Source organism: Notamacropus eugenii, chromosome 3 (genome assembly GCF_028372415.1).
Source record: "Notamacropus eugenii isolate mMacEug1 chromosome 3, mMacEug1.pri_v2, whole genome shotgun sequence".
Classification (NCBI taxonomy): domain Eukaryota; kingdom Metazoa; phylum Chordata; class Mammalia; order Diprotodontia; family Macropodidae; genus Notamacropus; species Notamacropus eugenii.
Window position 1 is genome coordinate 205,107,816 of NC_092874.1, and position 12,785 is coordinate 205,120,600.

A 12,785-nucleotide genomic window follows, 5' to 3' on the forward strand; every position below is an offset into this window, starting at 1 on the left:
GCCTGAGCTTGGTTTTATCCAGAAAGGGTTGTGAAAGTTTCAGACCTCAGGCCGTGGAAGAAAATGAAGTAGCAAGCAAATATGATCCCTCTCTCCAGGTATATGAAGGGTTGTTATACATGAAAGTGGCAAAGAGGCAAATTTTTACTTAATGTGCTCCTTACAATTAGAGATATACAGAAGTAGAACAGGTCACTTCAAGAACAATCTTTTTTAAAAATTTTATTTAGTGTTGTTAAGTTCAGGATAAAAATGTAAAAGAAATATATTGTATTAGTATTAAAGATGCTTTTCACAACTTTTTTTGAACATAAAAATGTGATGGCAAGCCTTTTTAAAAATATTGAAGACTTGTTATTAACTTAACCCTAAGGAAAGGAACCATTCTCATTGTACTTAAAAGAACTTGAAATAAATAAAAACTCTAAACATGAAAAATAGAATCTTTATGTAAGGAGCATCCTAGATGACTCCAAGAGTGAGAGTTTACCTTGAGAAATATTGTTGTCTAGGAAGAGAATGCTTATGGAAATGTGCTGTGTGCATGTAGGATTTGTTGCCTAGGTTTTCATGAAATGGAAATTTATTGTTTTATGTTGAATCCTCTCACGTTCTGCTGTGTACATGGACGTGTTCTTTTTCATTTTGTGTTTAAGTTTAAAATGAATTTTAAAATAAAATAATTAATTAATAAAAAGAAATATATTATGTGGCTGTTCAGGTAAATCAGGGGATCAGAAATTCAGATCTGAAAAGGTCCTTAGAAACCATCGACTCCATCCTCCTCGTTTTAGAGGTGAATCAGCTGAGTCTTGGAGGGATTTGCTTGTGGACACACAGCTAGTAAATGTAAGAAGTAGGATTTCAATTCAGATCTTTCTGATTCCAAGCCCAGCACTCTGTTCACCATGCCCTGGAACGCTTTTATCCAATGCAAATATTTTGTTATATCTCAATAGAACATGAGCTCTTTGGTGAATGGGACCCTTTCTATCTTTGTATCCCCAGTGCCTAGCATACTGCATGGCATGTAGTGGATATTTAGTAAATATCTGCAAGTTACTTGATTGATTGTTAACATTTTCCTTCCCTTTTCTTCCATTTCCTTCCAAACACAGAAAAACAAAAATGGTACTCATATAGCTTCTTTTTTTCCCCTGGACACTGTTGCCATGCTTCTCATCCAAAGAAGGAAAGAGAGTTCAAAGCCCTTTATAAGAGTTGTGAGTTCATCCTTGCAATAACCTTGTGAGGAATATAAATGACATAAGTTATCACCTCCTGGTATTTGAACCCAGGTTTCCTGACTTCATGTTGTGTGATACAGAATGTGCTTCAGAAAACTATGGGCCCCTCCAGAATAACTTAGTGCAAAGTCAGGTACAGACCCTACAGGCAAGGAAGCTGGATTAGCTCTCTGCTACTCTTTAGACTTTTCTGTTTCTCTCTTTATGGGATACTGGACCGTCTTAGCATAGTGTCTGAAATTAATCATAAAGTTGTGCTGTTGACAACATTCTATACTAGCTATTAACATGCATGACCCAGTATTGATACTTTGTTGTTGTTGAGTTGTTTTTCAGTCATGGTTTACTCTTTGTGATTCCATTTGGGGTTTTCTTGGTAGAAATAATGGTTTGCCATTTCCTTCTCCAGCTCATTTTTACAGATGAGGAAGCTAAGGCAAACAGGGTTAAATGATTTGCCCAAGGTCACACAGCCGGTTAGTATCTGAGGCTAGATTTGAACTCAAGAATGAATCTTCCTGATTCGAGACCCAGCGCTTTATCTATTGCCCCACCTTGCTGCTTTACAAGTGTTTAATTTCTCATTCCCCTTGTCTTTGTATATGCTCTCACAGTTCCCTTAATTTTACGTTCTATAAGCTCTGTATCCAGAGTTTAGAGTGACCCAGCATGAACTGTGCTGATGTCTGTTTCCAAACAGCAGCTCATAGTTGAAGAACCAAACAGGAGCTTCAAGTTGGTCTTATTTACTGGTACCCTTGTCAAAATCACTTTAATAAGTGAAAAATATTGGTGGCATAACTATCATAGCCAGCACTCTGTCCTTGGGATTGAGCAGGTTTTGATTCTGTCTGCCAAGCAAAAGAGCACAGTCTAGGGATGGAGTTTCAGCCTCTTTAAGTGAGATTTTTCTGCTTTTTTTCCAAAGTAATGTTTTAGTTAGATAATAAAAAAAAATAGCTAGCGTTTATATAGTGCTTTAAGGTTTGTAAAGTGCTTTACAAATATCATTCAAACCTTACAATAACCTTGGCAGGTTGTTGTGTTGTCATGCCCATTTTACAGATGAAGAAGCTGAACCTGAGAGAGGTTAAGTGAATTACTTGCTCAGGGTCACACAGATTATGTAAGTGTTTGAGGGAGAATTTGAACTCAGGTCCTCCTGGCTCCAGGTCCAGTGTTCCACTCAGGTGCTTCTTTGTTCTAAAGTAAACTGTTTTTGTCTTCCCTTACTTCCACCTCTTTGTTTTTCCCATTTCTCTCTCACTGGTAACAACTGGTACAATAAGTATCAGTCAGTCAGGATGTAACTTTCTCTTAGACACTAGCTTTCCAATGGTTGGCACTATTTCAAGGATAATGATGGTTGCCATGCAGTCTCCCCATACCACTCAGACAGCTGACTTCCCAGTCTCATCTTGACCTATTTCCATATTGTCAGAAGAGTTACCCCACAATTCTTACTGATCTTCCCTTCTCTCACCTCACTGCCTCCCCTAGGAGGAGAATGGCTTAGGAATGTATCTAGCAGTAATCTTGGAACAAGGTTGGTGAGGGTTTTGGGGTTTTTTTGAGATAAGCATTTCTTTAATGAGAAAGAACTCAAGACTTTAAGTCAAGATAACAGGCATTGGTAAATGTCTGCTATGTGCTAGGCACCATATTCAGTACTGGAGATACGCAGAAAGACAATACAACAGCCCCTGGCCTCGAGGAACTCACAGTCTAATGGGGGAAACAACATAGAAACAGTTAAGAACAAACAAGATAGTATGTGTGTGTCGTATATAGAGACGCATATATACGCATATATATGTGTGTATATATGTGTGTATATGTATATATATATATGTGTATAGTGTTTAGAGATATCAGTCAGGAAAAGGTACTGACATTAAGGAAGACCGACAAAAGCTTCTGCTAGAAGGGAAGATTTAGTTGGGACTTGAAGGAAGGCAGGAGATGGAGATGAGTAAGAAGAGGATTCTAAGGATGGGGGATAGTCATTGAAAAAGAGCATGATGTCAAGAGAAGGAATGTCTTGTGAGAAGAACAGCAAGATCTCTGGATCATAGAGTAGGTGTAGGGGGAGTAAGGCTTAGCAAAGCTGCAAAGCTAGAAAGGTTTCGGGTTAAAAAGGTATTTAAAAGGCAAAGGATTTTATATTTGATCCCGGAAATAATAGGGAGCTACTGAAGTTTATTGAATGAGGGAGTGACATGGTCAACTTTGCTCTTTAGGAAGATCATTTTGATAGCTGAGTGGAGGAGGGATTGTTCTGAGAGAGATGGGGCAGGCTAATGTAATAGACTAGCCATGAGGCTATGAGTGCCTGGGTGGTGGCAATGTCAGAGGACGGATGTTTTGAAGGTAGAATCACCATGACTTGGCAGTAGATTGAATTTGGTAGGCAGGAGTTTGGGGGGGGGGGGGGTGAGGAGATGAGGAAGATATAAAGTTGTGAGCCTGGGTGACTGGGTGGTACCTTTGGCAGCAAGTTAGTGCAGGGCTTGGGAGTAAAGAGAATGAGTTCAGTTTTAGACATGTTGGGTTTTAGGTCCTTACAGGACGTCAGTACTTTGCCCAGTCTGAGATGTTCAGTGGGCATCCAATGGGCAATGGAGGTGAGAGACTGGAGGTTAGGAAAGAAGTTAGGGCTGAGTAAATTGATGTGAGAATTGTTAGCATAGAAATGATCATTGAATCCATGGGAGGTGGTGATGATGATGACAACAACCTTTATATAAAGCAAGACTAGCTGGTTTCCAAGGTCAGCTTTAAATCTTGTGATCCCATAAAAGCAAATTTTGTAGCTAGTAATCCCTCTCACTATTACTTTACTATGTGCAGGGCAAAGAGATAGAGTGTATTAAGAGTTGGTCTCCGTATGTGGGTTCAGGTCCTGTCTCAGACACATATTGGCTGTGTGATCTTGGACAAGTTCCTTGGCCTCTCAGTTTCCCAGGCAGCTTTCTTAATTTATAAGTTGCAGAGAAAGTGCTGTCCTATGTTGGTAGGAGTGTCCTTATCCTGGAGTTCCCTAAAGCAATGAAATCACAGGTCTAGTCCTTTTTGCATAGAACAACAAAGGACCTTGGTACTGTAGTACTAGCTGCCTCCATAGTATGCTGATTCTTCCTTAGGGAACTTCCTGTTGGTAATGTCCACCCCAGACCTAGTCAGTTTGTGGGAATTCCTGAGCTCAGGCCTTGACATTGTTTATATGGTTCATTCCTTCAAAATTATAACCCCCCCTTAAAAAGCCTAAAGTTCATGTAGGGGCAACAGGGAGAGGATTTCTATAAATAGTCCCTTACAATGGGAAAGAAAACTAGTTTTCAGGGAAGGTCAGAAGAAAATTATGTTGTTGGCTATCAACCATTTTAGCAGAATCACAGCTGGTCTTGGTAGAAATACTAAGGAAGATTGTTCCATTTGGGTTGTCTGTATGCTTTATAACTCAAATGGAGATAAAAGAATCTAGCTAATGAAATTGGCTGTGTTGTAGGTGATGGAGCGAAAGCTACAAATACAAGTACGGAATTTGTAATGAGGGACAAAAATTGAACAATCCCTTTCTTGATTCCTATGTAAGATGCAGCTAAGAGACTGCTGGATTTACAGTCAGAAGATTGGGTTCAGGTTCTGTTTAACTTTTAGCAAATCACTTAACCTCTCTGGTTATTAGTTTCCTCTTCTATACAATGGGATGGTTAGACTAGCTTAAATCCAGTGTCTTGTTTAGCTCTAAATCTTTTATCTTGTATTGTACCACCTAAATCAAACTGACCATTGAGCCCAAGAATTCTCCGCTATCCCCACTGAATTCCTGATTTATGTACCACTAACTTGGTTGATCATGTACCTATTCCCTTCTTTCAGGGTCCTCCTTGAATTTCCCTGACTTCATCAAAATCTGGCCTCAGAAACTCACTGGCTTGTGTGACCCTGGGCAAGTCAGTTTCCTCAACTGTAAAATTGTGATCATAATAATTATAACCTTACAGAGTTATTGTAAGAATCAAAGGAGACAATATTTGTAAAGAGTTTAGCACAGTGCCTAGCATATAGTAGGTTCTTTTAAAAAATCTTTGTTCTCTCTTGCTCTCCCCTCATTTCCTTCCTTCCCTTATTCAAGATCCTTCTTAAATTTCACCACTCTCACAAAGTCTTCCCTGATAAAATGGAAGTGAAATATTGAAGCTTATCATTTAAAACCGAGTAACCATTCTTTTGCACTATAGAGACAGATAAGAAACCAGAATGGAAAACTTTACCAAAAAAAAAAAAAGATAATAATGTGCTATTAGTACATAAAAAGACAGGTTAGGACTGTGCCAACACTCTGTTAACATGGCAACTCCTTGAGGCCAAGAATTGTATTGTCAATAGTTAGTGCATAGTACAATTTTCTTAGTAGATATTCAGCACTCAGTAAACATTTTTAATGAATGCAATTAGTCAAATGCTAGAAAATGATCATAGAGAAAAGGCTTAGGTAATTAAATTCCATATTTAATTCTTTTTTATTTAAATTTATTTATTTAAGTTTTCAACATTCATTTCCACAAAATTTTAGGTTCCAGATTTTCTCCCCGTTTCTCCCCTCCTTGTACCCCAAAATGCCGAGCATTCTAATTACCCCTATCACTAATCTGTCCTCCCTTCTAACATCCCTCCCTTCCCTTATCCCCATCTTCTCTTTTGTCCTGTAGGGTAAGACAGATTTCTATACCCCATTACCTGTATTTCTTATTTCCTAGTTGCAAGAACAATTCTCAACAGTTCCTAAAACTTTGAGTTCCAACTTCTCTTCATCCCTCCCTCCCCACCCATTCCCTTTGGGAAGGAAAGCAATTCAATATAGGCCATGTCTGTGTAGTTTTGCAAATGACTTCCATAATAGTCGTGTTGTGTTAGACTAACTATATTTCCCTCCATCCTATGCTGCCCCCCATTGCTTCTGTTCTCTCTTTTGATCCTGTCCCTCCCCAAGAGTGTTGACTTCAGATTGCTCCCTCCTCCCACTGCCCTCCCTTCCATTATCCCCCCCACCCTGCTGATCCCCTTCTCCCCCACTTTCCTGTCCATATTTAATTCTTGCCCTACTCGATTAGAGGGGATTGAAAGAGAGAATTGCTGGACATATGATTTGTTTCTTATGCATCTGGTTATCATTGTGTGTTTGCATCCTGTTTTCACCAATAGAAAGTTTAGAGGGAGAAGAGAAGAGGGCCCAGGACAGAGCTTTGGGGAATACTTATGGCTAGAGGCATGACGTGGATGAGGTCTAAGCAAGCAAGGATAAGAAGGAATAGTCAGGAGGAGAACCAGGAGAGAATAGTGTAATGAAAACCTAGAGAGAAGAGTATGCAGGGGGAAATGGTGACTTAGGGTGTCAAAAATTACAGAGAGATCAAGGACGAGGATGAGAAAAGGCTATTAGACCTGACAATCAAGAGTTCATTGGTAACTCTGGAAAGGCGAAATGACAACTTAGTGATGACATCAGAAGACAAACAGAAGCAAGTTAGAGGAGAGGATGTAGAGACACCTAGTTTGCATTCTCAAGCAGTTGAGCAGGGAAAGGACAGAGAGATATTAGACAAAGCTGTTTCCTGATGTTCTTAAATAGTCACAGGGCATTGTGGGCAGCCAAATGTCCTCATCACCTGTGACACACAGCTATTTGTTCTTCCTTTGCTAAATGATCTTGTCATACCTTTAAAGTCTGATACATAACTTTCCAACCTTAGTTCACACTACTCTTTCTTATTTAAATATTCAAGTCATCGTAGGTAGCCAGGTGGCTCAGTGGAGAGAGCACTTGGTCTGCAGTCAGGAAGACGTGCATTCAAATGTGGCCTCAGACACTTCCTAGCTGGGCAAGTCACATAACCTTTGTATGCCTCATTTTCTGCATCTGTAAAGTGGTAATAATATAGCACTTATGTCCCAGGGTTGTTGTAAGGGCCAGTGAGATAATACTTGTGAAGTGGTTAGCACAATGTCTGGCACATAGCAATTGCTATGTAAATGTTAGCTATTACTATTAATATTATTATTAGTAGTAGTAGTGGTAGTGGTAGTGGTAGTGGTAGTGGTAGTAGTAGTAGTAGTAGTAGTAGTATGCTGGCTGTTCCCAGCAGGCTTTCCAAATTTCCTGGAACACACTGCTTCTTTATCTTTACCTGCTGAGATTATTCTATTTCTTTAAGGCCAGGCTCAAAGACTTTCTATTCCATGAAGCCTTTCCTAATGGTAGCAGATGCAAATGATCTCTCCCTCCTAAAATTTGACTTGAACTCTCCTTTGCCCCTCTCTCAGCTCTCTTTTTATTATCCTTCTTTATGTATATACTGCATTGCTGTTCTTAGCTGTAAGCTCCTTGAGGACAAAGACTGTCATTTCTTATCTTTTTATTTCCAACATCTAGAGCAATGTCTTGGACATAGTAGGTGCTTAATAAATGTTTATTAGATGAATTAAATTGTGTATGCCACATACATTCACCCTGGGAAAATCACTGGACTCTTTATAGCTATTAGCATGTATTGAACGTGACTCATTTTAGGAACTCTGAATGTATTACCTTTATTTAGTCAAGAGTGGAAGACAAGAGTGGAAGAATGGGGAGAAAGCCACTTTTGATCAAAGTTGACATCTTATGTGTCCTTCAGCATAGGTATCATTATACAGAGAGGAGTACGTACAAGAAGGATTGGTGTGCCTCTCTGCCTTCACATGTGGCAGTAGCATTCAGTTTCTTCATCTTTAAAATGAGAAAGTTAGATTGATAGCTTCTGATTGAGGCTAACCTAATGCTAGCACTCTCTGAGTTTAGATTTGATGTCAGGATGAAATGAGGAACTCACAAGTCATTGAACAGTTAACGAAAACGAGGTTTTTTCCTTTTCCCACCACAGTAAGGATATCTGATAAGGTGACAGTGGCATTTAGCTGTAGACCATGGCCTCCTTTCTTTCCACAGGGAAATATTTCTGGACAACAGGACAGGATACTGTGGCTCTTGTTGTCTTCAGAAATCCTCCAAGTCTGAGGGGCCCCAATCCTGCCTTTTTATGCCCTGAAGCTGCTTCAAGGAAGCAGGGACCAAGCTAGTCCTACAGACCACTGTCTCCTTTTAGGCAAAATTAATTCTTGCCCCAGGAGGAAGGAGGAAGCATGGGCCTAAACCCTGTTGTGAGGAAATTCTGGCAGATACGAATCCTAGTACAGCTCCAAGATTCCTTTCACTGTATTCTTTTTGAAAGCTACCATAGGTTTCCTTCCATACTAAGATCTGACTGGGCCATTAAGCAAGTATAATGATATGGACTCTGGGGAATCTTTATCTTTATTCCCACTCACACTGGCGAGTCAGATCTCCTGATTGTGGTTAGCTACATCATCACCCCCTCAGAGTTCTAGGCTAACTAAGGGAATATTCTGTAACGTCATTAGCTCAAGGCTTCATTCTGATATGATTCCCCCAGTATCAATCACCAGTGATCATTGTCCCAATATCATTTCCAAGGAAGATCAGTTATAGTGGATAGAATATCAGTGTGGAGGTCATCCTCCGTTCTTGCTTTTATACCAGCAGGTATAAACTTTGATAGTTTCTACTTGAAAAGGCTTTGATTACTGCTCCGGTGACAGAATTCAAGGACCAACCTAAGTATTGAGAAACTCAGTAAATTGCTCATGATTTCTTTGGCCATGGCAACACATGAAACAAAGAAAAATAAAATATAACTTTTCACTCCTGGTAGTATGTGTGTGTGTGTGTTCATCCTTCATTGCCGAAGAAGACCTGATAGTCGTGGAGTGGTGGAAAAAGAAGACACACAGGTTTTTTAGATAGTCTATAAATGTTCACTCATCTCTAAGTTTTCTAAACAGCTGTTTCATACATTTAGACAGAGATAAGTCCACTGGTTAATGAATTACAAAAAGGAGCACAGGCAAAGATGGTGAAATGCTAATGTGATTCAAGTTTAAGAAATATTTCAAATATTTTCTTTTGGAAAAGAGTCAGAAGGCACTAAATATGCCAAGCACCAAATAAGATCTTAGTTTTATCTTTCCAGGAAATTGATGCTAATATGCTAGTCATATAAGAATCAGCTGTCAGAGCAGGCAGATCATTGACTGACTAGTTAGAGCAAAAGTCAAAATCAGTATTAAATTAGAGGAAAGAATAATAAACTTGAGAAGATGTCGAGAATATTTATAAGGGCTTCAGCTTTATCTGTTCAAAGCTGCTGTTTGTGTCCCAAACTAAAAAGTAAAAAACACAAAGATATTGACTTTGGTTATCTCTGGTTCCAGCAAAAGTTTAACTGATGCAAAACAATCATTACAATGAGGAGGCCAAAAGAGCCTAGAACCAGTCCTAACCAGCAAACAATTGATATCTTTGTCAAGTGAAAAGACATGGCAGCCAAGGAAACTGTTTTAGAATACAAAGTCATGTGTTAAACAGTAGGAGGAAGATGGTGAAAGATCTCGAGTACTACTATATCAAAACCAGCAAAAAAGCAGTGGAGCTGAAAGTCTTCAGAAAGCTTGGTATTTGGTTTTCACCACTGGCATGGACTTATGAAAGGTCTAAATAAAAGAGGGATTCCCTAGGAATGGTGAGGTTTTGCAGATGTGATGTGCTTGTTTGCAGGTGATATTGTACTATTTGCATCAAGCCCCAGAACATTACAGGACTTCCTCAGGGATGTCCATGATTTTTCAGTAGAGATGTTAGGAAATAATCTATTCAAGGAAAAGTAAATGGATGAAAGTTGCTTATTGCTAAGACTTGCTATTGGATGAGCTATTAAAGTGCATTATCTCCAAATGGTAGTGAGTTGGGTTTGGAATGAATAGTAGTCATCTGGGTTGTACTGTTCTTTCAATAATCCCAAATTGCTCATTGACATAAAAACACTATCTTTTTAACAGAAATGTTTTCCTGATGATGTATGGTTGTGTGTATTCGAACACCACAATAATAAAAGAAGTAAAGCTGCAGATGACCCAGAGGGCAATGGAAAGATGCATGGTAGGTGCAAGTAGACTTTAGCGTATTTCCAACAATGCTATCATAAAGGAAATGTGTTATTGGAAAAAAGAGGTGGGTTAGTCATATAGCAAGAGTGATGGCTAGCATATAGGAATCTTAAGCATTAAGCTGGTTAAACCTATAAAATACCTAGAGGCGGATCCCAATGAAGGATCATGAAGTTAAATAGGAGAAGAATGTGTGGATGAGTTGCAATCTCCACCAATGGAAGGGATATGCACACCAATGAGCCCACAAATCCATTGAATTATGGCAGTACTTATTGTTAGTACTAAATAAACTAATTATTAAATACTTTAATAGAAGCATGATCTCAATATAGGTACTATCCCTTCAATAGTGTGGATTGAAACTTATCCATATTCTCTTCTCCTTTACAGTTCATATTCATATTTTTCCATAAGTCCTCCACAGACAATCCACCTGACATAATTAAAGCCTTCCACTACTTCTTTTAACATTTTGTAGATACCAGTGCATATTTAGGTAATCCATTGATTATCCTTTATTCTTGACACATGACTGGCCCACCTTATTTTCAAACCTAGAATTACAGGAACGTAGATTTAGAGCTTGAAGGGACCTTAGAGGTCATTGAGTTCAGCCCCCACAGTTTACAAATTAGGAAACTGAAGCTGAGAGAGGTTAAGTTATTTATCCAGGATCACACAGATTGTCTTCCTAACTTGAAGCCGAGAACTCTATCTACTGCCTTGTTTATGTCTTATCATACATAAAATTCATCACTGGAAATATGCTGCATTTGACTTTTTCCCAATGTTCTTTTGTATTACCTTCGATTGTGATTCTTTGGCAGTTGTGGTGTCCTGTTGTTCAAAACTATGCAAGCTATTTAGTTATTGTTATCAGTGTTAAAATGATGGGCTTTTGCAATGGGAAATAGATTGAGATCATTTAAAGTGCTGTGCAATTTCTTAAATGCAATTTATTTCACTTTTTTTTCTTTTTATTTCATTATAAGGCCAAATTCTTTGGTACTTTTTCAAAATCTGTGTACTTATGGATTAAGTCGGTGGATTACTCATTCAACTATTTGTTGTAATTGAGGCAGTATGTATTTGTGATCCAGTTTATTTTTCTTCTTTAGTTAGCTAGGCTGATCTCTTTTGAATAACTGAGGATTTGATTGAGGAAGTGGTACAATGTCACCCGCAAACAAGAACATCTGTAGAACCTATTACTAGGGAAATCCTCTTCTTTTTGGACCTTGCAGATGATATCTACGACAGTCACAAACCCCTTTGTTTGGCATATGTCCCTGTTTGCTGACCTGCTAATGCTGGTCACATCAATTAGAGAAGAAACTTCTATGATTCTGAGACACTTTGAGCTGCACTTTGCTCCACAGAGTTGCATTTCTTTTTTTAAAATAAGCAAATAATAAAGAGTTGTTTCTTTTGTCTTCTTTTTACTGTCTTTTTACTATCTTCATGTATGACTGTCAAAACGTTGTCTGTAGAAAACCAGTTGGAGGGGCAACAAGTGGTTCAGTGGATAGAGACCACTGGCCCTGGAGTCAGGAGGAGCTGAATTCAAATCTGGCCTTAGACACTTAATAGCTGTGTGGCCACAGGCAAGTCACTTAACCCTGATTGCCTAAAAAAGAAAAAATAGAATAAATTAGAAAAGCTTCTTTTCTTCGTGATTGTGTGTGTGTGTGTGTGTGTGTGTGTGTGTGTGTATGTGTATCAAGGATACCTGTGATGTATCCAGCAACATTTTTCATAAAGATTCTATAGCAATGAGAAAGTAGGCTAATAAATTGGTTCTTGTGGTTGGCTTTTCCATGATTTTTTTCCATTCTTTTACAAACTTCCCCTTTGACTTATCTTGAAAATTGGTCCCTGTTTGAATTTAAAATTATGTTACCTCCAGTATAGAATTCCTGAATGAATGAATGAACATTTATGAAGTACTTATGTACAAAACAGTATTCTAAATGCTGGGGATACAAATAGAAAAGCAAGCTAGACCCTTCTCTCAATGAATTCACATTCTAATGAAGGAGACAAAAATATGGAAGGTTTCTGCTGCAAGTCTTATGGTTATTAAGGTACAGCAGCAAAGCAGATGGTGCTGCATCTTCTTTAATGTCATTTCTTTGGATAAAACCAAATACGTTCCTGATGTTGATGGTGCCAAGGACTTTGGTGGCAAGAACTTTCTTTTCTGGGACTTTAATAAATGTGCCTGTAGCACCTGTAAGAGAAGTTGTAAGCAACTGCACAGGGGTTGCTTTCTAGGATGATGGCTGAGAGCATTGAGTTAGAAGTAACACCATTCCCAAGGTTCTTGGGTTCAGGGTTCTGCGCTGTCTCTATTAGGGTCTAAGAGGAGATATTGGTAAAAGTGGTAGTGGTGGTTTGGCCTCTCTGGCATGTGCCATTTTCTGTCTCCCTTAGGGTGCCTTGCCTTTTCAGTTAGACTTGTTTGCCTTC

At 38.8% G+C, this 12,785-nt stretch overlaps 1 protein-coding gene across 2 annotated transcripts in view; it reads left to right on the forward strand.

Annotated features, from left to right (window-relative positions):
- WNT5B (Wnt family member 5B) overlaps positions 1-12,785 on the forward strand; it is a 141,675-nt gene that overhangs the window by 42,188 nt on the left and 86,702 nt on the right. Inside the window, exon 2 of one of the 2 annotated variants that reach the window (XM_072654124.1) lies at positions 10,206-10,305. The exons of the other annotated variant lie outside the window; for it this stretch is intronic. Coding sequence (XP_072510225.1) covers positions 10,219-10,305 — 87 coding nt within the window. The 5' untranslated portion in view covers positions 10,206-10,218. The remainder of the gene's footprint in view (positions 1-10,205; positions 10,306-12,785) is intronic. 2 annotated transcript variants of the gene reach the window in all.